The 24873-nt window shown below is 28.0% G+C and overlaps 5 protein-coding genes and 1 long non-coding RNA gene across 7 annotated transcripts; 4 read left to right on the top strand and 2 right to left on the bottom strand.

The window, feature by feature from the left end:
- Nucleotides 1–1985: 1985 nt before the first annotated feature.
- Nucleotides 1986–4243, bottom strand: LOC123260091 (polyglutamine-binding protein 1). The gene is made up of 6 exons (XM_044721029.1): nt 4079–4243; nt 3499–3611; nt 3235–3410; nt 2978–3158; nt 2329–2474; nt 1986–2235 (listed from the first exon to the last, which is right to left on the bottom strand). Exons 1-6 carry the CDS (start codon nt 4149–4151, stop codon nt 2043–2045), a joined length of 882 nt encoding a protein of 293 aa, XP_044576964.1. The 5' UTR covers nt 4152–4243; the 3' UTR covers nt 1986–2042.
- On the top strand, nt 3084–14144 carry LOC123260093. Its single transcript, XR_006508398.1, has 2 exons — nt 3084–3172; nt 14047–14144. It is a non-coding gene; the product is annotated as an uncharacterized LOC123260093 (long non-coding RNA).
- Nucleotides 4378–9978, top strand: LOC123260089 (death-associated inhibitor of apoptosis 1-like). The gene is made up of 3 exons (XM_044721026.1): nt 4378–4771; nt 7022–7987; nt 9334–9978. Exons 2-3 carry the CDS (start codon nt 7106–7108, stop codon nt 9622–9624), a joined length of 1173 nt encoding a protein of 390 aa, XP_044576961.1. The 5' UTR covers nt 4378–4771; nt 7022–7105; the 3' UTR covers nt 9625–9978.
- LOC123260086 lies at nt 11213–15150 on the bottom strand. The gene is made up of 7 exons (XM_044721023.1): nt 15024–15150; nt 14791–14901; nt 14298–14473; nt 13903–14172; nt 12540–12747; nt 12254–12459; nt 11213–12179 (listed from the first exon to the last, which is right to left on the bottom strand). Exons 1-7 carry the CDS (start codon nt 15051–15053, stop codon nt 11243–11245), a joined length of 1938 nt encoding a protein of 645 aa, XP_044576958.1. The 5' UTR covers nt 15054–15150; the 3' UTR covers nt 11213–11242.
- Nucleotides 15151–15394: 244 nt separating this feature from the next.
- Nucleotides 15395–19126, top strand: LOC123260090 (rRNA 2'-O-methyltransferase fibrillarin). 2 transcript variants are annotated; one of them, XM_044721028.1, is made up of 5 exons: nt 15395–15548; nt 15919–16292; nt 17230–17403; nt 18535–18780; nt 18879–19126. In XM_044721028.1, exons 1-5 carry the CDS (start codon nt 15545–15547, stop codon nt 19047–19049), a joined length of 969 nt encoding a protein of 322 aa, XP_044576963.1. In that variant the 5' UTR covers nt 15395–15544; the 3' UTR covers nt 19050–19126. The 2 variants fall into 2 exon arrangements, with proteins under 2 accessions (XP_044576963.1, XP_044576962.1); XM_044721027.1 differs by having other exon boundaries at nt 15404–15557.
- Nucleotides 19127–21499: 2373 nt separating this feature from the next.
- Nucleotides 21500–24239, top strand: LOC123260087. The gene is made up of 4 exons (XM_044721025.1): nt 21500–22516; nt 22915–23123; nt 23712–24052; nt 24151–24239. The coding sequence occupies exons 1-4, from the start codon at nt 21515–21517 to the stop codon at nt 24222–24224; spliced, it is 1626 nt and encodes a 541-aa protein (XP_044576960.1). The 5' UTR covers nt 21500–21514; the 3' UTR covers nt 24225–24239.
- Nucleotides 24240–24873: the final 634 nt, after the last annotated feature.

The raw sequence follows: 24873 nt of genomic DNA, 5'->3' as shown, positions 1-24873 counted from the left end.
ATGTAAAAAATCAATTAATGTACTATATAGCAAGTTATAAAATATTCGCACTTCTTTACGCATGATACTCAGTAAAAGAATATGTTTTAATAAAAACCATACGTTCTATACATTTTTTTTTAAGTAAATTTCATGGAAATCTAGCTATTGCATTTGATTCCGATACTACATACAAAAAAGAAAAATGTGAAAATTACATTATAAATAGTAATAAGTGTCGGTTCAAATTTAAAACTAGAAAAATTGCAGTTTGAAATATCATTTTTATAAGTTCAAACTATCAGCGTTAATTTTCACAGCTTTAAATGGAAAATTTACATTTTACAATTTAATTCTTACAAAATCTATGAAAATTACAATCTGAAACTGTTTCTATAAGAAGCGCAACGTTATATTATTATTATTATTATTTTTATTTATTGACCATGGAGTCTAAGCCCTTTGCGGCCATCCAGATTACATATGATACAACATTTTAATAACAAAATAAACAATAAATTCACAAAAAATGATTAAAATTCTCAATAATATGATAGATTATATAAGTAATTTTAGTGCTAAATAATTATAAATATATTAAATCAATGTAGCTGTGACGAAATAAATAATTTAAATACTAAATTGAAATAGATCAAAGCTATAAATTATATACAGCAAATGAATAATTAATTTAACAGTCCCCAAGTAGCATGAGTCTTTCAGGCTTATCAAGATCAAACAATTAAACTTATCAAGAGCAAATAATTAAATAATCAATCAGTGGTGATTATGAAAATTAATTATTCAAAACAATAAATCTCAATGATATTCATAATTCTCAATAATTCACATACACCACAAGTCACTAATTGTCATCTCTCAAAAAAATATTATGTGATGTAAATTTTCCTTTTTTCTTTTTTCCGTGTAAACTTTTTAAAAATGATCCTATATTCTGACTTGGTTTGTCAAGTTAAATCGAAAAATACATTTGGGTCAATAAGAAAATAAATTCAAAAATTTTGCAAATGCTCAGAAGTATTGAAAATAATTTAAATTTCGTTATCTCCAGTAGTTTTTAATTAGGATCTGTCACGACGATGCCGTCCATAATTATAAATAAATTTTAATGAAACTTAACATACATGTTCGTTGGACGATTCAAAATTAAAAAAAAAATGCTAACTACCATACTTCTACTAGTTCTTTTAGAAATAATTTTTCAATGCGACGATTTATCGAATTTCTAAAAAAATCTTTCTGAAAGTTTATTAACACTGATTAAAAAAAAAGTATTGAGACAAAGAAAAAAAAAGTATTAGTTTTCTAGTCAATCCAATACTTTTTTCTTTGTCTCAATACTTTTTTTTATTCAGGGAAAAAATCTTTAATTTGTGTTACCTTATTATTTTTATAGACCAAAAAATACCTATTTTTCTATCTATTTTATGAAATTTTACTATCGCATTCGTTTCAACGCTTCTGCAAATTTTTTGTTACTTTTAAAAATCTCCTTACAGTCGACTCTGATAATACTAAAGTTAGCTGACGCTTTTGATTTTGCTTTATTTATTAAATTAGAACTAAAAACTATTTTTTTTTAAATTGCACTTATAGTTTTTCAAATTTTTTCTATAATAATAATTCTTCTTTCAATAAAAAAAATTCTAAAAATTTTTAGACATCGGCTAACTTAATTTTCATTCGACTAAAAGTTGCTAGGATATTTTCCTACTCTGAGTCTTGAATGACGAATTAGAATCAAGATATTTAGCGCGCATTTCAAATATATGTAAAAACTTTTTTTTTTAATACGCATCCAGTACGGGCAACAAAGAGGTCCATTGGCAAAAATTACAGAAAGGAGCATCTTTGGATAGAGGTCAAAAAAATTTTTAATACATTAAAATTCGTTACAGAATAAATTTTTTATTGTATGAGAATTAATTACATTTTGAATTTAAAAATATTAAATTTATAAATTCAATAAATGAATATTTTTCTTATTTAATTAATTTAAATTAATTATAAAAACATTGAATTAATGAATAAAATTAAATTAATTACTCTGGAGCTTCAGGAAAAGATACTTTGGGCTTGCTGGCTGTTTCAATTTCTGGTTTCGGCGGCTTATTAGATCTCAAAACTGCACCAGGACTAGGGTAAGGTCTCATCTGGTACAAGGGTCCTGATGCAGTCGTATCAGCTCCAGTCTTTGCTTCGTTATGACGAGCAAGTCCGTCCGACCATTTTCCTCTGATAAATAAATTAAAATTTATCATTTTAGACATTTAATTAGATAAAAAAATATTTTTTAGTTTTAGTTATATTGTCTATACAATAAATTACCTTGGAATATCACTGTAAGAAGCTGGATCCATTGGATCTAATGGTCGCTCTCTTTTGTCCTTTGGTCCTCGTCTGTCGTGGGAACGCGATCGATACCGATCTCTAGTGGGCGGTCTATGGTCTTTCTTTGACCGTGGCTCATCAACCTGTAATCAATTAATTTGAATTAATAATAACTAAATTGTCTTAATATTATTTATAATTATCTTAATAGTGACTAATAAACTTATTTATTAAATTAAGTAAATAATAAATTATCTATTTTATAATAATGAAACTATTAAGTTATTAATTAATGGCACTGAAATTAGTAATGAAAATTAAGCTAGCTGACATTTAAAAATTTCAAAAATTTTTTTTATTGAAAAAATTTTTACAAAAAAATTTTTCATTTATAAAAAAACTTGAAAAACTATATGTGTAATTTTTAGAATTAAATTTTCTAATTTCCCGCGCAACTTTCATAATTTTTTCTTTCATACGAACCTTCTCCTGACAATAACAAACTCATCAAAAAAAGAATTAATGAAATCGGTCCAGCCGTTAACGCGTGATGGCATAACCAAGGGAAATAGGGATTCATTTTTATATATATATATATATATATATATATATATATAGATATAATAAAAATTTTTTTATAACTTACATCCATAGTTTCTTGGTCGCTACCGCTGTCTTCGCTAGACATGTTGTCATCCTGGTCAGCAGCTTTCAAATGTAATTCCTCGCGTAATTGTGATGCGGGCTGGGATATCTGGCACTTGGGATGTCCTGGAGGATACCATGACACTAAATCCGAAGACCGGTCCCAGTAATAATGCTGTCCCCTGCAGATAAATATGTAAATAATTTATTCAGAGTTATAAATTTTACGGTAATGATAATAGTCACTAAAAAACATACACGCCAGGATCATAAACTGCTTTCCATGTTTCAGGTAATGGATACTTATGAATTAACTTCATTTGTAATCTTAAATATTTTTCAGAAGGTTGCAATTTTCCGACTCCCCACAATTCTTTACATTTTTTTGTACATTCATGATAAATATTATATTTGTTGGGGCATCCGCTGTATCCCTGAATTCAAAATAAATAAAAAAATTAACGCAAGATAATAAAGCAAATAAGTAATTAATTTAGTCAAATTTATTTACTGAATCCTTACCATGAATTTTTGTGATAAGTCAATTTCTTCAATATCATCTTTTAAATTGTCATAATCTTCAGCAATAACTTCTTCGTGTACTCTTTTTTTCGGTTCTTTAGTAACAGTCGCATCTGAAATAATTTTTTTAAATAATATTTCTACTCACAAAATCATTAATAAATAAATAAAATAATTGATACTGAAATCAGCAGACATCTGACAGTTTTTTTAATTTTTATCATTAATTGTGATGAAAAAAATATTTTTTTAAATTTCCACTTATAATTGTTTTGAATGACATTAAAGTTAACAGTCACTAGATAATTTTTTAATTTTTTTTAACAAACAAATTTGTTTTGAAAAATTATTTTTAAAAAATTGCATTTTTAATTTTTTTTAATTTCTACAAGTCAATTTTTTTTGCCATAATTATTTGTTAAAAAATTTTTGAGTATCTGCTGAATTAATTTTCATTTGTTTTGAATTTAAAAATGTGGAATTTTTTTACTTAATTTCTTTAACAATAAATTAATTATTGTAAAGGTTTAAAAAGTAGTAAAATTTTGATTTTAGTGTCATAAAATAACTTAGAGGTTACCTTCTTTTTCAGATCCATTAGAAATTAGTCCCCGCTTTGCTAATCTAGCAGCTAAAGCAGCAGGAAGAGGCATTTTTAATTGCTATAAATAAATTTTTTCTTTACTAAAAAATTATTACTCTTGTGTTAATTTTTAATTACAATTATTATTAACATCTAAACCAAACATTTATTTATGTAGGTATATAGCAAACGTAAATAAAGGCGCATTTACATGTAAATCATGTGGAGGAATATCTACAGGGCTACGCGATAGCGATAGAAGAGGAAGAAAAAGGACAAATGTGCTTTCTGAGGCGTTTTTTGTATAAGTGCCAGCTGTTCCGTGTGTCGTTAAACGTGAAACAAGGTTGACTGTAAATTGGATTATTCTAAATTTTTTTTATAACTTGTATTTATTGTTAATAATATAATTATTAATTTTATGTTTTTGTACGTGTTAATGTTTATATGGTCAGCTGTTTTTTTATCATAAGCACGATCTAAGATCTAAGAGGGATTCGACGCGCAAATGAGAAAACAAGACGCAGTTACGCCCGCGTGGATTTGAATTGCCTTGAACAACAATCTAAATTTTATTCAGTTGATTGATTGATGTCAAACTAAGAAATGACGCGCATTACACCTGTTTTTGTCGAAATATTTTGTATACGTTTTATCGCTAATATTTCTGTATATATTTGACATTTATGAGTAAGTATATTAGTATTCAATTAATTTATTTATATTTAATTAATTAGTTAAAATTAATAATTATAATTTGGGCAATAACAAAGAAATTAATGTCGGATTTTTAACCTTTGTTTTAATTGGAAATTTACTTTTAGTTGCCGTTATTTTATATTAGTGGAATAATAATTATCATAATACTGAAATTGAGAGACATCTCATAATTTTTGGAAATTTTTTAACTAATTCTAAAATTAGCCGAAGTTTTTAATTTTTTGATTCTTTTTCATTTATTTAATTAGAACTAAAAAGTATTTTTTAAAAATTGCACTTATGGTTTTACAATTTTTTTATGAATGAAATTTTTTTTTATTTTTTTATAATAATTTTTTCAAAAAAAAAAAAAATATAAAAATTTTTAGATGCCGACTAACTTAATTTTCATAATTTTTTAACTAATAAATTATAGCAAGAAAAATTTATTTAGAAAATTTCATCTATAGAAGCTCTAAGAAATTTTTAATGAAATTTTTTTTAAATAATTTTCCAAGCCTAGTTTGTTATTAAAAAAAATAAAAATAAAAAACTTATCGTGTCTGCCAATTTCAATGTAATTAATTATCTTATCATATTATAAAAAAAAATTAGGAAAACGGTTGACCCTGAAGGCCATCCCTGCAACTTCCCGCTAATTCCATACCTAGACGCTTAAAATTGCACTTATGACCTTTTTGACCTCTTCGAGCTCAAAAATACAGTTTATGTATTATTTTGAGCCCTCCGAACTCAAAGAGATAGCTTTCCTATGCTTTTGAGCTCTTCGAGCTCAAAAATCTTATCAAAGTTCGATAAAACACGATTTTGTTAACTTTCAAACTGCTATAACTTTTGAATGAATGAATCAACCGATTTGCGGCAATCGATGAAGTTTTTTAAGCTCTGTAAGTAATTCTGAACAAAAAAATTGATCTGATGGAAAATTTCGGAGTTATTACAAAAAAACACTTTTTTTGATTTTTTTCGACAACGATATCTCACGAACGCATCAACCGATTCTGACGCTTTTGGTGGCGATCGGTGCGGGTTTTCAAGGTTAAGAGCTGATTACTTTTTGAGGTTGATCGGTTCAGCTAATTCGGAGATATTTGAAAAAAATGAAAAAAAAAAACTTTTTTTTTGCAATTTCTCGAAATCTACTGGTCCGAATCGATTCCAACTTACAGGAAATTTAAGTTTGGCGAAGACCTTTCGAATGACACCAACTGCGATCAAATCGGTCAAGCCGTTCAGAAGTTATAAGAGGTTTACACACACATACACTACTGACTATTGTAGTGCTGTACTTATTGATTCCACGGCAGAAAACGATTTAAAATTACAGAGAGCAATAAACAGTTCAATTCGATTCATTTTCAGTTTTAAACGTGATGACCATGTAACTCCCTATCGTCGATTATTAAAATGGCTTTTCATAAAATCGAGACGGACTTATTTTATAGCAACATATTTCTTTAAATTATTACAAATAGATAAGCCGACTTACTTAAGTGAACAATTTATTGATATTGATTCTCGACGATCACAAAGATTAGCTCTCAAATCAAATAATGTTAACTTTGAAATCCCGCATTTTACATCGAATTATTATGAAAATTCATTTGTTATCACTGTTATTCGTCTCTGGCAAACATTGTCCCCTGATATTATTGGTGCTTCCAGTATTGAGGTCTTTAAAACCAAACTGTTTAATTATTTAATGGAGCAAGAGACTTAAACTAAGTTACCTATTGTCGCTCTCGATGTTATTATAATTCATATTGTTATTATCTTTGACTGTATAACTACAGATATTATATAAACCCATCTACCCTAGTTAAATCATATAAATCATATAAAAAATTAAATTTAAATCATATTATAGTTTATCATAAGCATTTTTATTATTATATTCATTATATTCAAATTTTTATAAAATTGTATCCACTATTGCAAAAATATTTTGTATACCTTGCCATTTGGCATCAGCCTTGACATTATTAAATAAATAAATACAGACGTACGGACATCATCGTAAAAATAGTCAGGAAAGCTTCTTAGGGCTTTAAAACGTCGAGATCTGTTGAAACCTCGATTTTTGCAAAACGGGGTGAAAACAATAATTTCCCGATTTTTCGAAAATCTTCGATTTTCTTAGCGGGAAGTTAAAAAGAAAAAAAAATGTATTTAAACAATTGTCCAGCAGTATACAAATCGAAAAATAATTTGTGATTACAGAAATTGAAATTCAAAGTGTCTGATTTAGTTATTGGAACAAGGAATCAATTATTGGCATCTGCATCATTTTTGTCTTCATAAAAAATGACGGACTTTTTTAGAAATGATCTTGGTGAGAACTTGCACGATTCAAAGTCAACGGCAAATCTGCGACTTCCGTCAATTCAGCCGGCGTCGCAGTTACCCAACAATAATAATAATAATAATAACATCTCGTCCGATGAAGTGGATAATCCCGAGTTTCCACGGGCAGATTACCGCCTGGAATCTGTGAGACTGCAGAGCTACACCGACTGGCCTCTGAGCTTCATGGACCCTGCGAAATTGGCAGCCGCTGGATTTTACCACACGGGCTACAATTACCATGTCAAATGCTTCGAATGTGGAATTGAAATACGCGAGTGGGTAGAGGGCGACGACCCGATGTCGGATCATCAACGTTGGCAGTCTAATTGCCGTTTTGTAAGAAAATTACCCTGTGGTAATGTGCCGATTGGTGTTGATCCAAGTACCGTTCCTTCATTCAGTTCTAGAGATCGTGACGTATGTGGTATTTATCTAGATGAAATCCGGCCTGGTGCATCACCAGACTTTCCTTCTGGCCAGACCGAACTCCAATTTCCTAGTACTGCTAAGTTGGGAGGTCAAAACCTCGCCCAGCCCAAAAAACCGTCACATCCGGAATTTGTGAGTTACGACGCCAGATTAAAAAGTTTTGAGTTATGGCCCAAATTTATGCCACAAACCAAGGAACAACTTGCTGACGCTGGCTTCTACTACACTGGGACTGGTGACCAAACTATCTGCTTTCACTGTGGCGGTGGGTTGAATGACTGGGAGCCCAAGGACGATCCGTGGGTTCAGCACGCCAAGTGGTTCAAAAAGTGCTACTACGTTCGGATGGTCAAGGGCCAAGACTTCATTGAAAGCGTCATTGGTCAGCCTGTTGCACCACCTTCTCATGAGGTAATTATCGTATTTATTTATATATTTACTAGCTGTTACTCGCCCGCTCTACTGGGTACTTTATAGAATTGCATTTTTAGATTTAGACTTGAAATTTAATTAGAGTATTGTTTTGACTTGCATAGATTCTCAATTCTATCGAATTGGCATGCACTTTTTATCCATGTAATTATTCTAGCTAATATTCATTGTAACTTTCAATGTGCAATCATTATTACATTCCCGTATCTTTCTTACAAAAATTAATAATAATTGATATGAAAAAAAAAAAAATTGTAATGAGCATTGAAAGTTTCAGTTAAAAAAATTGTCGGTCTCATAAGTGAAAAAATCTGCCTAGTATATAAACATAACCAAGAGAATTAAAAAATTTATTTTAAACAAATGACAATCGAATAGAATAAATTTAGTTACAATAAAAATTCATTATTTCTAAGCCAAAAAAATATAGGCTCCGGATAAGTAATCACCGACTTATCATATATTAAAACCTTCTTCGAAACACGCTGTATCTTATGGTATAAGTATTATTCCGATCGGTTCAGTAATTTTCGCAGTATAACTACTTTTTTGCTACTGACCGTATACCTATCCCTGCATGAAAACACACCGCACGGGAGGGGTATACTGAGGTAGACCTACAACCCCGCTGTCCATCTTACAGCAACAAAGAGAGTTTATTTCTAATGTATTTTTAATATTAAGTAGCAAGTAACAAGTACCAAGTAGCAAATTTACTCCTAATTTACACCTAAGTTACACCTAATTACTACTTTTTTGCTACTGATCGTATACCTATCCCTGCATGAAAACACACCGCACGGGAGGGGTATACTGAGGTAGACCTACAACCCCGCTGTCCATCTTACAGCAACAAAAAATTGGCTCTCCATTTATTAGTATAGATTTACTACACGGAAAGAACAAGATGACAATGGATATCATCTCGGATTATACTCAGTGATATCTGTGGTGAAAAAAAATTTTAGATTGTATTCAAAATAATACTTAACTATCCTAATATCTTAAATACATAATAGGTATGATAATGCTAAGTGTGCAGACGCTAGAAAAAAAAATGGTGGAGATATCACTGGGTATAATCCAAGATTCTACCGAGTATAATTCAAATTATACTGGATACTATCTCGGATTATATCCTGTATAATCTTACGCGGTATTTGAAATTTTTTTTCACCACTAATATTACTGAGTATAATCTGGGATGACATCCAGTGTCATCTTGTTTTTTCCGTGTAGTTGATCTAAAAAAAAATATTGATGATAAGAAGAAATGTATATTTGATTAATTAATAAGTTTATTGTTTTATTTGTGTTCATTGTAGGAGATGATGCAGATGAATTTGCCCAGCTACATTGAAAAATTAAAGCTAACAGCGAGTATTAAGAAACCAGAAGAAGAACCTGAGGAGAAGAAACCAGAGGCAGAAGTTGAGCCGATCAACAAGAGTGCGAATGACGATCTTATGTGCAAGATTTGCTATAACTATGAATTGGGGGTGGTGTTCCTGCCTTGCGGACACATGGTAGCTTGCACTAGGTGCACGCCGAGTATGAATTCTTGCCCGGTGTGTAAAGAGCCCGTCAGTATGACAGTACGCACTATAATATCTTAGTACTTTTACATTAGCACTATTCATTATATCCTAAAATTATTATCTGTAAAAATTATTATTACATTATTAATGTAAAAATTTTAAAATTGAAAATTAAGATATTTAAATTTGATACTAATTGAAATAATTAAAAAAAAATTAAATTTAATCGAATGAAATTACCAAGTGACTCATGACGTCTTGTATGCGGGTAAAATTCTATGCCAATTTGAAGTATAATCTTTTAATGTGAAGAAATGATTAATAATAATAATATGCATGACAATAATACTTGCAGTATTCAATTGTTCTAATGCATTGTTTCAATTCTTTTAAACTACTACTTAAAAATTAAAATCGAAGAGTAATTTTTATAAAAAATTTTAAGCATATTGGTACCGGGAATATAAAAAATACTTTGGTTTTTTTTTTTTAATAATTTTAACACTAAACAAATGAAATGCAATGTATACAATTTTTAAAATAAATCGTAGAATTAATGATTAAAATAATTATACAATAAATTATAATATTAATAATTAAATATTTACTGACAGTATTTTTTTTTGTAAATAATTTCATTTAGAGTTTCTTTTATCAACAAATTGAAGTTATTTTCGTCTTTTAGTAGATTCAAGCTACACGTTTTTAAGTACATTATCAAACGCATTAACAATAAACTAATCAATTATTAATTTAATAGCTTATATCAATTATCAGCACGATTTACTCTCTCAATTGTAAGCTCTTTAAAAATTAAAAAATGAGAAAAAAAATATGGTTGTAATGAATCTATGCGCGAAATTTTTATGCATCGTAATATCTCTTTTGAAATGTTAATTTTCAAAAACTTTCATAATTAATATTTTTAATAATTTATATAAATGAATAAAAAAAAATAAATAATAAAAGTATAATGAAATATTTAATGTTGAGTAAACCGTGTTGCGTTTGCAATTAGTTTCTCGGCTGCCCAATTTCAAAACACAGTTACTGACAATTTTGAGATTTTGAAAAATTTTTCTTATTAAAAAAAAGTTTGTGCGTCAAATTAATAAAAAATTTGATTTATGAATAGAAAATACTTAAATATATATATATTTTTAAGAAAAATTACTTGAAATTAACAGCCGAGACCAGTGATTGCAGTTTCAATCGGCTTAGCGAAACAAATGGAAATTTTGAAAAAACGTTTTTAGAGATAATAGATAATTTAATAAACTATTTTATCACAAAGCGTTTTTTTCAAAAATTTCATTCGTTTCGTGAAACCAATTGAAACTGCAATTGCTCTGCTGTTGGGAGTGCGACAGAGATAGTTCCGTTGAACTCCGTGAGAGCAAAGCGAGAAAAAGATGGTTTCGCCTGTTAAGGTCTAAAAGTTAAAAGAAATGCAGCAATACTGAGAAATTCAGATATAAAAATTTTGCAGTTACTGTGTTTTAAAATTGAGTAGCCGTTATGTACAAATAAAAATTCATGTTAATGAATCATACAACTATTAATTCTTTTTTATAATTAATTGTATGTATCATTTAATCATCTTTGCATGTATAATTATATTAAAAATAAATCAGTTTTTATTTTTTTATTTAAATTTACAATAATTAATTTACAAAAATTATTACATAAAAATGGATTAGTTTTGATCATCTTCATCAATTATTTCTTGGTCAGAATTTTCGCCACTCCCCACAAAAGTCTCTTCGGCGTCAATGAAAGCAGGAAATTTTATTCCGAGATTCATATTTATTAATTTTTCACTCTGAACATTAATTATCGACCCCAAATTATCTATTATATTATTTCTTACATCATTCATCGGAGATAAATTAACTGAGCGTGGTAATGGAATCGGAGGACGACTAAGTCGTTTAGTTTCTAAACTATCACCTTTCATTGGAAGTGGAGGTGGTGGTGGTGGCGGTAATGAAAAATTAATTTTTTCCATAAATTTATCTTCTTCATTATGTGAAATAGTTTCCTCATTTTTTTTTAAATCTTCAGTATCTTCATCTACATCTTTAAAATCTTTCAAAGTTTTTCTATACCTCAAAAGCGCTTGAGCTTCACGCTCGGACATACTCTTATATTTATCAATCAAGACTTCCTTCAACTCACTCATGAAATTCTTCGCAAGAAGTTTATCCAGCTTAGCACGCTCAAGCGAATCTGCATCATTATCCTGATAAAGTGGTTTTAAATACTCTTCTTTGATGTATTCTTCAAATACTTCGTCAATAATTTCCGGGCCTTCATCAAACACTACTGGAACTCTTTCAACCTCAGCTACTTCTGATACTTTATCCCCGTCTTTAGACTTTACAGATTTATTCAAAAATTTACCTATAAGCAGTCTATTAAACTCAGCGAAATTTCTTGCAGTATCAATTTCTTTGTAAACGTCGTTCATTTTTTCCATCAGACTTTTTAAAAATTCATCAGTCTCTTCGCAGTCTGCGCAGTCATCAAGATCGTCAACAATCGACGAAATGTTGTTGTAAGCTGACTGAATTTTCCGGGATAGTAAGTCTACATTTATGTTCAAATCTTGCCACTTTGTTACATTTGATTTTCTGGGTTAAAATAATAAATTTAATTTTCAATAATAAAAAATTAATTATTAATAAAATTTAAATAAAATACTTACTTTAATTGACGATAGACTTGTTTAGTATTGCCTTTATATTCTTCAATAATTTTATTTAATTTATCACTGTATGGCCTCAGTAATTTTAATAAAAATTTAGTTACTTTATTTGCTAAATATTGATGATTCTTAAAGTCATTTTGATGAAGGAGAGCTAAAAGATTCATCATATCTGATTGAACTAAAATGTATATGTAATAAAATTGCTGTAAAAAATTTAATGTAAGTTAGGTACAATTTTTATTTTTAACATAATTATTCTAAACTTTGAAAATAATGAAATTACCTTGAGTCTTTCGTAAGTTATCTCTCCGTTGATATTGAAAGTATTTTCATCAAAATTGGAAAATAAATTTTTAGTATCTGATGATTTAGAGAGTAGTTTTATTATAGACAATGATATTTTGTAGTATGAATGTGAAATTACTTCTATTGAATTTGTAAAAGTTTCACACATTGGCAATAGATATTTTATTCTCGGTGCTTCTAAATCACTGAAAATATTATTTAAATTATTACTCTTCATATACTTAATCGAATCATTCATCTATATTATTAAGAGAATAAGAAAAATTTTGTGTCCAGAATAGTCATATGATGAAATCGGGTTTTTTAGTGAAATTTAGGGTCATTGCAGAGGTCTTGATTTAAATTTGTGCCTCTTTAAGGTTTCATATCATTCTTACCGATAATCAATTTATTATGATAAGTATTTAGGCTGCATTCGAAAATGCTCTATCTCTAGATACATAACTAAGAAAATACCTTGTATCTTGTCAACTATTGACATTTTTAAAGATATACGCTCACCCTAACATTACACTCATCGAGACCTTTCATTTAAGTACCCACATCAATTTTTCATATATTTATATATATTATATATATAAATATATGAAAAATATATCAAAATGCATGTGGGTACTCAAATGAAAGCTCTTGATGAGTGTAACATCGGGATAAGTTTATATCTTTAAAAACGTCAATAATTAAGAAAGTACAGAGCATTTTAACAAATATCTTGTGAACTATTAACATTTTTAAAGATATAAGCTCACCCCGACATTACACTCATCAAGACCTTTCATTTGAGTACCCACATCAATTTTTCATATATTTATATATATTATATATATGTATATATGAAAAATATATGAAAATGCATGTGCGTACTCAAATGAAAGCTCTTGATGACTGTAACATCAGGATGAGCTTATATCTTTAAAAATGACATCGTATCTTGTGAACCTTTCATTTGAGTACCCACATCAATTTTCGATATATTTATATATATTATATATATGTATATATGAAAAATATATGAAAATACATGTGCGTACTCAAATGAAAGCTCTTGATGAGTGTAACATCGAGATGAGCTTATATCTTTAAAAACGTCAATATTTAAGAAAGTACAGTGCAATTTAACAAAGTCATCATTTAATAAAGCAAAATTTTAGGGTAGAAGTACCGTTTGTGGCCATTGTCCCGTTTATAGCCATTTATTGTTCAAATAAACGATAGAAATGAATTTATATTAATAAACCATTACATAGGTATTAATAAACCATTTATTTATAGTTCACAAGTCACGGCAGTCACATATAGTGACTGCAAGATTGCTAGTATGTACTAATTATTTTAAATACCTGAATTTCTTTTGAGACTTATTACTAGTCAATTTGATACAAAAATTATTCTTCAGTATTTTTAATATTTTCTTGTATTGCAAATAAATATTATTTTGAATCGACACCAAATTTTCAAGAATGTCAAGTCTTGATTTTTTACAGTAATGTCTATATATTAAACTACTGGATATCACAGAGCAAGTTACAATCACAGGAGTTCTTAATTTCTGGTAGACTAGAGTACTTGCGATTGCTGAAGACAAAATAATTGATGACCATAACGAATACCTGCAAATAAATTTTTAATAATTTTCTTTAGTTATTATTAAAAAAAAAAATTCTTTTTTATTTATTAAAAACAGTGTTCATTATTATATTTAGAATTATATCAACTAAATATTTTCTAAAATTACCTCAGTCTACTTGGAGATTTATCTTTTAAAATATTTTGAATACTTAGTGTATGATCATCTAATAACGGCTGTAATTTTAAGATAATTTTAAGTTCTTGTACTCCATAGCTATTTTTTTTTGGTTGTTTTAGACTTATAAAAAAATTTCTGAATGAATAATCAATTTTTGATGTTTCCTAGAGACAAAAGAAAATAAATTTTCTATAAATTAAAGTTTAAAATTTTTATAATAATAAAAAAGTTCATGAAAATTAATTGAGCATATATTTCATCATTTTAAAAATTTTTTAAATAAACAAATTATAGCAAAAAAATTGACATGTAGAAATTTAAAAAAATTATAAAAAGTAATTTTTTTAAAATAATTTTTTGGAACAAATTTGTTTGTTAAAAAAATTTATAAAATTGTGAAGTGACAGCTAAATTTAATGTCATGAAAAGTTTATAAAAAAATTGAAAGATCATAACGCCTAATAATTAAATTCTAATTTACCTCAACAATCAATGGAAACTCTTCAGTTTCATTAAAATCTTTTCTATCTACATAAGTACATTCAAAGTCAGTGAATCCTACATCCGTCAACGCTTTGTGCAAATCACTACCCTGAAAAATAAAAATTTAATTAATTAATTAAATAACAATGATAAATTATAAATAATAACCTGTAATAACTACAAAAAACACACTTCAAACTAGGTAAAATAAGAAAAAAATAAAAAAATTACCTCGATGACAACATCATCAAAATCATCCATAATTTTAAATTATTATAAAAAATTTATTTATAACCAATAAACTCCATAAAAATTATATATATATTCTAGAGGTTATTTTTAACACTTATTAAAATATAATCAACAATTTTTAAAAATATCTATTCAAGTTTTTTTATTAGTACCAAATTTTAAGTTAAAAAAAATCTAACTTTAAAAAATGTATTTACAAATTTTCAAAAGAATATTTAACAGTACTTTATTTATATCATAACAAAAACAAAACTTTTTTTTTAAATATCGGAAGTGACAATCGACTTTTCTTTCGAGTTATATATCGATACTCAAGAAATCAATTTTATCAAGCCGAGAGGGCGGAAAAAGATGGCTGGTGAGCTAACTTCCGTAAGTGAACATTGAGGCAAGTCTTTTGTGGTCTTGTGTTCGTTACCGCGTTACAGCGTACACGTGATAAAGTTATACTGGTTATAAGTATATTATAGCGATTATTTAGCTGTTGATCAACATATAAAATGGGTAAACCAGGTATTTCATATATAACTAGTTTTAATTAATTATTTTTTCTTATATGTTTATAATTTTTTTATTTACTTACATTAATTACTTAATTTTTCCACGCGGCTACTTGCCGATAACCTAAATAAAAACCACATGGTCGCTATTTAAATTGAATTTAAAATTTCTACCAGTGTAAATTTTTTTTTTTTTTATTTACTTAATTAATTTATTGACTGTAAATATTTTGATAAATATTGTTATTGTTTTGGAGTTATTAAAAAATTTCGCCACGTGATTTAAAAATTTTTTCAATAATTACATTTTTATTATTAAATAATTATTTTAAATTATTGTTGTTATTATTATTAATAAAAAAATTAAATTTCAGGTTTTTCACCAGCTGGAGGCGGCGGTGGCGGGTTTAGAGGACGAGGAGGCGGTAGCGGAGGCCGTGGAGGTTTTGGCGGTGGTCGGGGAACTCCACGGGGAGGAAGTGGCGGTAGAGGAGGTTTTGGCGGACGTGGTGGAGGAGGTCGTGGTGGATCTGGCGGCGGTGGACGAGGAACTCCACGAGGTAGAGGAGGGCGTGGAGGAGGTCGCGGAGGTAGAGGAGGAGGTGGATTCAAAGGCGGAAAGACAGTCGTCGTCGAGCCACATCGTCACGAAGGTGTATTCATCGCCCGAGGCAAGGAAGATGCGTTAGTTACTCTGAACTTGGTGCCTGGGTCTGAAGTCTATGGAGAAAAGAGAATCAGTGTTGATGTAATTATTTTTTTAATTAAATTTTATTATTTCCTATAAATTAATCTAAATTTTTCTAAACTCAAATTTAGCTGTTACTTGACAGTTTTTTAATTTTCTGTAACCCGTTGTGGTCACACTTAAAAATAATGTAGTGGTCATACTGGGTCTGGTTGACCCCATGCACGGAAAAAATTGTTGCTACTTGCGTTCTTTTCTATATTTTCACTCGAGTCGTACATGAGAGTAATTCTTAACACTTCCGTTGAATAACTCAATTTTTTTTTAATAGTTTAATTATAAAAAAAAATGCGAGATAGTCAAATTTTGAGAAGTTTGACTTTTTTTTTTACTAAAAACTTAATTTTTTAAGATAAATGAAAATGACCTCCGGGGTTCTATTCCGGTTATCGCTTACTTTGAAAAAAAAAGTGGTGTCATGTCGAGCTTCTCAAAAAGAATATTTATTTGTGCAATTGAAATTGTAAATTTCCATTAATCTCAAAAAATCTTCAAACAATAATAGATGGTACCACAAAAATTGCCATGATATTAAAGTTAGCAGTCGCTTAACAATTTTTTAATTTTATTTAACAAAAAAATTTGTCCCAAAAATCATTTTTTTAAAATTGCATTTTTTATATTTTCAAATTTTCAAATGACAATTTTTTTTTTGCTATAATTTATTTGTTATAGAATTTTAAAAATTAATAAATATATGCTAAATTAATTTTCATAAAATTGCCTGGGGTCATCTAGACCCATAATGACCACTACGGGTTAACAAGTAAATTTGTTCCAAAAAATGATTTTAAAAAAATTGCATTTTTAATTTATTAAAATTTCTACATGTCAATTTTTTTATAATTGTTTTTTTTGCTATAATTTATTTGCTAAAAAAATTCTTAAAATTATCAAATTGCTAAATTCATTTTCATTGAAAATTCAATTATTTTAGGGTGAAAACGGAGAAAAAATTGAGTACAGAGTATGGAATCCATTTAGATCAAAGTTAGCCGCTGCGATTCTTGGTGGAGTTGATCAAATTCACATGCCACCCGGAAGCAAAGTTTTATACTTAGGAGCCGCTTCTGGAACAACTGTTTCTCATGTCGCTGATATTGTTGGACCGGTAAGAGTCATATTTTTTTTTTTTTTTTTTTAAATAATTAGGCATACATTAGAGCCACGTGAGTCCATTCTTACTCGCTTGGTGTCGAAGTGATGCTAGATAAAAAGTATGCTTATTTTATTGATTAAAGTTATTTATTTAATTGATTATACGCGCATACGACACTTGTGTATTTTATAATACTTATAAATTTATAAGGTAAAAGATCCCATTAGTGGCGGGGACCCCATTACTAACACTTTCTTTGATTTTGGTACTTATTCAATAAATGAAATCATTAATTTCAATAATGAATATATTACTTCTAATCTTTAAGATCTTTAGATCAAAAAATTTTTTATTTTTATTCCAAGTAGAATATTTTTTCATTGAAAGAAAAAGTGCTACTAATGGGGTCTTTTACCTTAGATCAGTTAGTGGTTTGATGGCAATTATTGCAAGCCTCATAAGCGAAGTGTTGAGGTAGTACTCTACTCTCGTCATGTCAAAAAAAGCAGTTTTCTCGAAACTGTTATTGATTTTTTTTTTTTAATTATATCGCACTTATAGGATAATATGAGCGCACTTATATCAAGTCAAATAATCTGTCAGGCACATGAAATATATTTCAATAACAATTATTTTAATAATTAAGGACAACACATTAAGGATTTTCTCAATTAATATAAGCGTTCAATTCACTGCCGTTTAATTATTATTTATAAAAAACTAAGATACGACTGTGTATTTGTATATCTATATATACATTTTATTACAGTATTTTTTTTTCTCACCTTAGAAGTATGGAGCCACTAAACCATAGCAGATTTTTCTGTTTTTTATTATTTTGTTTTCTGTATTTTATTTTAATGACATAAAATTTAGCTGTCACTTTACAATTTTTTAATTTTTTTTAACTAAAAAATTATTTTTAAAAAATTGCATTTTTAATTTTTTAAAATTTCTACGTCAATTTTTTTTCTAATTTTTTTTTGTAATAATTTATTTGTTACAAAAATTCTTAAAATGATCAAATATCTGCTAAATTAATTTTCATTTTATTTTAATCAATTTTATTGTGAAAAATGAGATTATGAAGCGTGCACTTTTGGATTTTCCAAACTTTTTATTTATACTCTATTTAATTTACAGGAAGGTCTTGTTTACGCAGTAGAATTTTCTCACAGATCTGGCAGAGATCTTATTAATGTCGCTAAAAAACGAACAAATATCATCCCCATCATTGAAGATGCCAGACATCCACACAAGTATAGAATGTTAGTTGGTATGGTGGACACTGTTTTTGCTGATGTAGCTCAACCTGACCAGGCTAGAATAGTTAGTCTTAACGCTCAATATTTCTTAAAGAACGGCGGACACTACGTTATTTCTATTAAGGTAAATATTTTTATTTATTTTTTATAATTGGAGGAAAAAATTTTTTATTTGCTAAATTTTCTATTTATTAATCGAATTATTATTTTTATTTATTTTAGGCCAGTTGTATAGATTCTACAGCTCAACCAGAAGCAGTATTTCAGTCAGAAGTAAATAAACTTGTCGCCGATAAATTAAAACCTCAAGAGCAAATCACTCTTGAACCATACGAAAGAGACCACGCGGTTGTTGTCGGTGTTTTTAGGCCACCACCTAAAAATGTCGCTTGAATCTTGTGTAATTGTTAAGATTAATTTAAGGATATAATTATTAAAGAAAAAAAAAATACAAAGGCTTTTGTAAATCACATTACATTCATTATTATTTTTTTAAATATCCTATCAAAAAAAATATTAATTAAAATCAATAAAATTATATTTTTTTATTGGTTGACTCAAAAATAATTATCTAAAAAAATATCTGTAGAGTGACTAAAAAGCTATTAGGATAAGAAGCAATTTTTTACATTGATTTTATGTAAATTTTTATCAAATAAAATTACAGTTGATGAAATATTAATGTTTGATTAATTTCATTTGTTTTAATTTACGTAAACAAAATGTTAACTATATTTTAATATTTATAAAATAAAATAGTTACTTGATCTAATGGATAAAACCCCTTTCTTTCAAAATACTTTTTTGAAGTGGGAAAAAATACTGGATAAATTACCGCATCGTAGTTATTTTAAAAGTGATAAAGATGATAAGAATAAAAATAATTTGACTGATGGAAAAAATGAAGCTGGTTCAACGGGAAAAAATAAAATTAAAGTTAAAGAAGATGATAAACAAATTGAAAATAAAAATGATAAACAATCAAAAGTTAAAGTTAATGTTGAACAGTTGGGAGTTGGAGTAGATGAAGATCAGACTGAAGTTGAAGCTGATGCTGCGCAATTCAATAAGTAATTTCATTTAACAATAAAAAAATACAATATAATCAATAATATTCTTTGATAATTAATGTTATTATCGATAAATAGGTATCAAGATGTTGATGATTTAATAAATGGAGCGATAGAAAATATTCAAGAAGCGTCTGCAGCCTTGGCAAATTTAGCTGGAAGTCATGAACATGAATTGAAGGTTTTTTTTTTAAATAATTTATTATTATTTTCTTGATTAATTTTTTATTTATATTTGAAGATGATTATTATGAACATTTTGGTGAAGTTTCACGATTGGATTGACAATATTCAAAAAAAGTTAAACTTGACTAAGAAGACATTGAATGATCTGAAATGGATTCTTGCCACCAAAGATATTGAAATAAAAGTAAAAAACCACGAAGTTAAAGAATTGAGGCATTCGATCACTGAATACGAGAAGAAGAACAAAATTCGTGAGGTACTGTTTTTATTTAAGGTAGTTGTCATGGTACAATATTGTCGAAAATTTGAGATTATACGCACTGCAAAAGTATATGAGCTTGTAACTAAGTAATCCATAATTTTTATGAAAGACTATACCCGTAGAGATTCAACCCGTACCATTGTTTCTGTACGACTCCGTAGATGTATACTTTTTCATAAATTGTTGAACTTTAATCCGTTATTTATAAATAACTAGCAATCTTGCAGTCACTATGTTACTGCCGTGACTTATGAAATATAAATAAATAAATTTTTGCTTTGTTAAATAATGATTTTTGTGAAATTATACACTCATCAAGAGCTTTCATTTGAGTACCCACATGCATTTTGATATATTTTTCATGTATACATATATATATATATATATATATATATATATATATATATATATATATATATATATATATGAAAAATTGATGTGGGTACTCAAATGAAAGGTCTCGATGAGTGTAATGTCGGGGTGAGCTTATATCTTTAAAAATGTCAATATTTCACGAGATACAGGGTCGTTTCTTAATTATGTTAAATTGTACTGTAATTTTTTAACTATTGACATTTTTAAAGATATAAAATCATCTCGATGTTACACTCATCAAGAGCTTTCATTTGAGTACCCACATGCATTTTGATATATTTTTCATATATTTATATATATAATATATATAAATATATGAAAAATTGATGTGGGTATTTAAATGAAAGGTCTCGATGAGTGTAATGTTAGGGTGAGCTTATATCTTTAAAAATGTCAATATTTCACGAGATACAGGGTCATTTCTTAATTATATATCTAGAAATAGAGCATTTTCGAATGCAGCGTAAATACTTATCATCATAAATTGACTATTGGTGAAAATGATATGAAACCATGAAAAGGCACAACTCCAGATCAAGACATTTTATCATGGAAATAAACTGCCCACAAAATTTTGCATATTCTCTTAATATTATAGATTAGACAAAAATTTAAAAAAATTTTTTTTTAAACTCACAACAAATACATTAAAAGACTGTCAGTTTTTTGAAAGTTTCTGACTATTAGTTTTTTTATCTATAACTAAGAAACTGGTACAGAACTGCAGAGAGCGTATGCAATCAATATTAAATATCCAATTTTTAATTGAATTCATCTCAAGTTATAGGTGGTCAATCGACTTAAAATTTTAAGGGTGATTGTATCATCTTGTCCTTAATAAGTATACAATAATTTAGAATTTTCTGACGGTATGCCTTAACCACGAAAATTACCTTAAATAATTAATTGTTTGTCAATTAACTTCAGTAGAATAATTAAGAATAATTTTTCTTCAATAGAAAGCGATGAAACATTCAGAAGAAGCTTCAAATTCACTGGACATAGCTTCTATTGCTCCTTTAAATCCAGATTCACTCGAACCAGGCTCAGAGTATTTTATAGCTCCTCTATGCCCAAACGTGTCAACAACTGGATTAACTCACGTGACAACAATTTCATTGTCTTCTTCATTAAAAATCTCCAGCGACAATGTATTGCGGCCTGAATTCGTTACTGCCGAGCACTCGGTAGTTTTTTCAGTTGCTAAGGCCACGAATGCTTTTGCAATTGGATCTAAAAATTCGGAGCATGAAGTTGAAGCTATCGAATTACCTATGGCCAGTGAAAAAGACAATGTAAATCCAGAAAAAGTTTCGGTTACTCAGCCTCGAAAATTAAGAAGTAAAATATCCCAACGAAAAGTTCCAGTTGCCTTGGCTAACATGTCTGCGAGTCGAACAATCGTTTCCAACGTTTCATCTGAGTCCGTTGATCGTCAGACGGTTTTACTGGACATGTCTAGCATGGAAGTAGGAACCGATGAGGCAAAACGAACACAACCTACTTACAGGCATGAAATTTCGGATAGAATTTTTGATGTAGAGGAAGAAACTCCCATTTCTCGGCCATTGCCTCAGATTCTAGAGCAACAGTCTTCTCTGACGCTGATTGATTCTAATGAAGATCAAGATAAAGATAATTTAGGAATAAAATCTTCTGAGGCTGTTAGAGCGTTAGATCAAAGCGCAAACTTACCGGATGTATCGGCATTAAGGATGTCAATTTTACGAGCTTCGGTTAATAGTGGAAACCAAACTTCCAATCAATCTATCCGTAATTCTGGTACTTCTGTTATTTATGAGCAGCGCTTGTCATCCCAAACAAATTTACAGATTCCTGTCAAAGAAAAACCTGTTATTATTAATATCACTCAGCCAAAATCGTTCAATAGTTTTGATTTGTTTAGACAAAGTGTTGATTATGACAAAGAGCGCAAGGAAGATGAACGAGACAAACGCGAAGCAGAAGTAAGTTTATTTTTATGTTTTAATCGATTTTATAGAAATTTTACTATAGGTGTATATTTTTCAAAAAAATTTCAATCAATTAATTTCAACAATCAATTAATTTAATAATCGATTAATCTAATAATCAACTAATTTAATAATTTTTTTTTATTTTCACATGTGAAATTTTTTTATTAAATTTTTTTCATAATAATTTCATTGTTATAAAATTATAAAAAATTTTCTAATCAGTTAACTTCAATGTCTTTCATTTTTTTTTCTTAAATTAGAAGTTTTTTAAGAACTCTAAAAAATTTTCAAAATTTTCAAAAGTGTTATGAGAATTAAAGCTAGAGAAAAAAATTAAAAAAAAAAATATCACTATGAAAAAATTTAAGTTTATAGTTTTAATGTTTTAGTTAAAGGAACAAATATCAGAAATTAGTCGAGAGAACGATAAATTAAGAAGAGATAAACTTAAATATGAGAGCGCAGTAAAAAAAGCATTATTTCGTGGATTTATGTCTTTAATTACAGAAGAAAAGATGAAGGTTCCGAAGAGACGGATTACAAAAATTTGTTACACACCTTGTGCTCCTTGTAGTGGAATTGCTACTTCAATGAGCAAGTAAGCTTGATTTATTATTAAATTAATGATAGTGAAGTTAGCAGACTGTCATTTTTTTGAATTCTATTAAAAAATTAATTACGTAATAAAAATGCTTCTAAAAAATTTACACTAATAATTTTTTTTAAATTTTCATATGAGGAATTTTTTCTATTACATTTTTTTGGTAATTATTTACAAATGGGATATTTTTCAAAAAAAAAAAAATACAGATCAAAAAAAGATAAAATAAAAATTTTATCCAAAAACATCAAAGCCAATATTTTGACCAACTTTTAAAGGCAAAAAAACTATCGAAATTTTTAATTTTTCCTTTTACAACATTTTTTATCATAAATGCGCCGTAAAAACAAGCAGAATCAAATTTTTAAATGTTAATTTTTCACTTAGTTATGGCTTAAAATGGGGTTGACCCTACTTGTAAATAATTACCATTTTTTTTTGTAATAGTTTCACTGCTTTAAAATTATAAAAAATTTCTAATATCTGTTAACTTCAGTCTCATATTAAATTAATTAATTTTAACTGTTTATTAAATTGAATAGTTTAATTCTTGCTAATATTTAGACTTTACATATATTATTTTAGTAAGCCAAGTGTACCTAATCTAAAAGTTACCGAAAGTTTGACGATTCAAGAGCCCACACGAGCTCAGTCAAAAAAGTACGTCAATGCTCAACCATCGCTGAGTAAACAAACTTTACGAAATTCATGTTGCTTTGTAAAACAAAAAGATATTAAAATTCCAAAATTGTATATACCAGTCGACAACGTTGAGACTGTTTGTCACGGAGGAAATTGTTTTACACCAAGGTATCGTAAAAATGAACCAGTTAAAGATATTGAGAAGTTTGTGCGTTGTGCGAGAACTTCAAAAGCTCGATGCCATATGCACAAAAATTCTGCAACTGGTTTTAATATTTCACCTGGTAATTTATATTTTTAAAAATTATCATTAACTATTGACGCATCCAATTTATTTTTTGAATTTTTTAATGATAAAAAAAATTTTTCTTACAATTTTTAGCAGGACTTCAAGAATACACGCGTGTAATGGGTTGTAAAAATGTTTTTACAGCAGTGCAGCGTCGAATAAATTAATTAAAGGATTTTGAGGGTAGAAATAAATAAAAAAAGTCATCCAATAAAATATAAATATAACTTTATATAATATCCAAAAAAATATCATAAATATTAAAACATTTTCACTCTGTTAAATAATTTTTTTTTTTAACGATCCACTTTCATTAAAGCCGTCATGAATATTTTTATTTACTTAAACATTCAAGACAACGATTGAATTGATTAACAAATTGGCAAGTAACCGCATTAACAGTTTCGTGTCATAATATTTAAGTCTATCGACTTTTCATAACTTTTATTTGTTAAAAAGAAAGTTTGAAAATATTATAACAATAGTAAATTATAATTTAAGGAGCACAACTAAAGTGAAATTTTCTAAAAAAATCGATTTTGTTTTTCATATTTCGATAGGCGGTACCTTTAAAAATAATATATTAAAATTTTTAATCGATATCTCAAATAGTTTTTGAGTTACAGCCATTTAAAGAGTAGCTCGGAAGTAGGAATAGGATCATTTTATCTTTAAACGCCTTTTTCTCGAAACATAATTTTTTTAATTTGTTGCAGTGATTACTCGAAGACAAATGATCCGATTACTACCAAATTTTTTTCTGTGTCTTCTGTATATAGTTCTCCATACAATGACCCTCTAGTTTTTTGATCTGAT

The sequence above is a fragment of the Cotesia glomerata genome, linkage group LG2 (assembly GCF_020080835.1).
Source record: "Cotesia glomerata isolate CgM1 linkage group LG2, MPM_Cglom_v2.3, whole genome shotgun sequence".
In the NCBI taxonomy this organism is placed as follows: Eukaryota; Metazoa; Arthropoda; class Insecta; order Hymenoptera; family Braconidae; genus Cotesia; species Cotesia glomerata.
The sequence above is the reverse complement of the archived record's forward strand: the minus strand, read 5'-3'. Positions and strand labels throughout refer to the sequence as shown.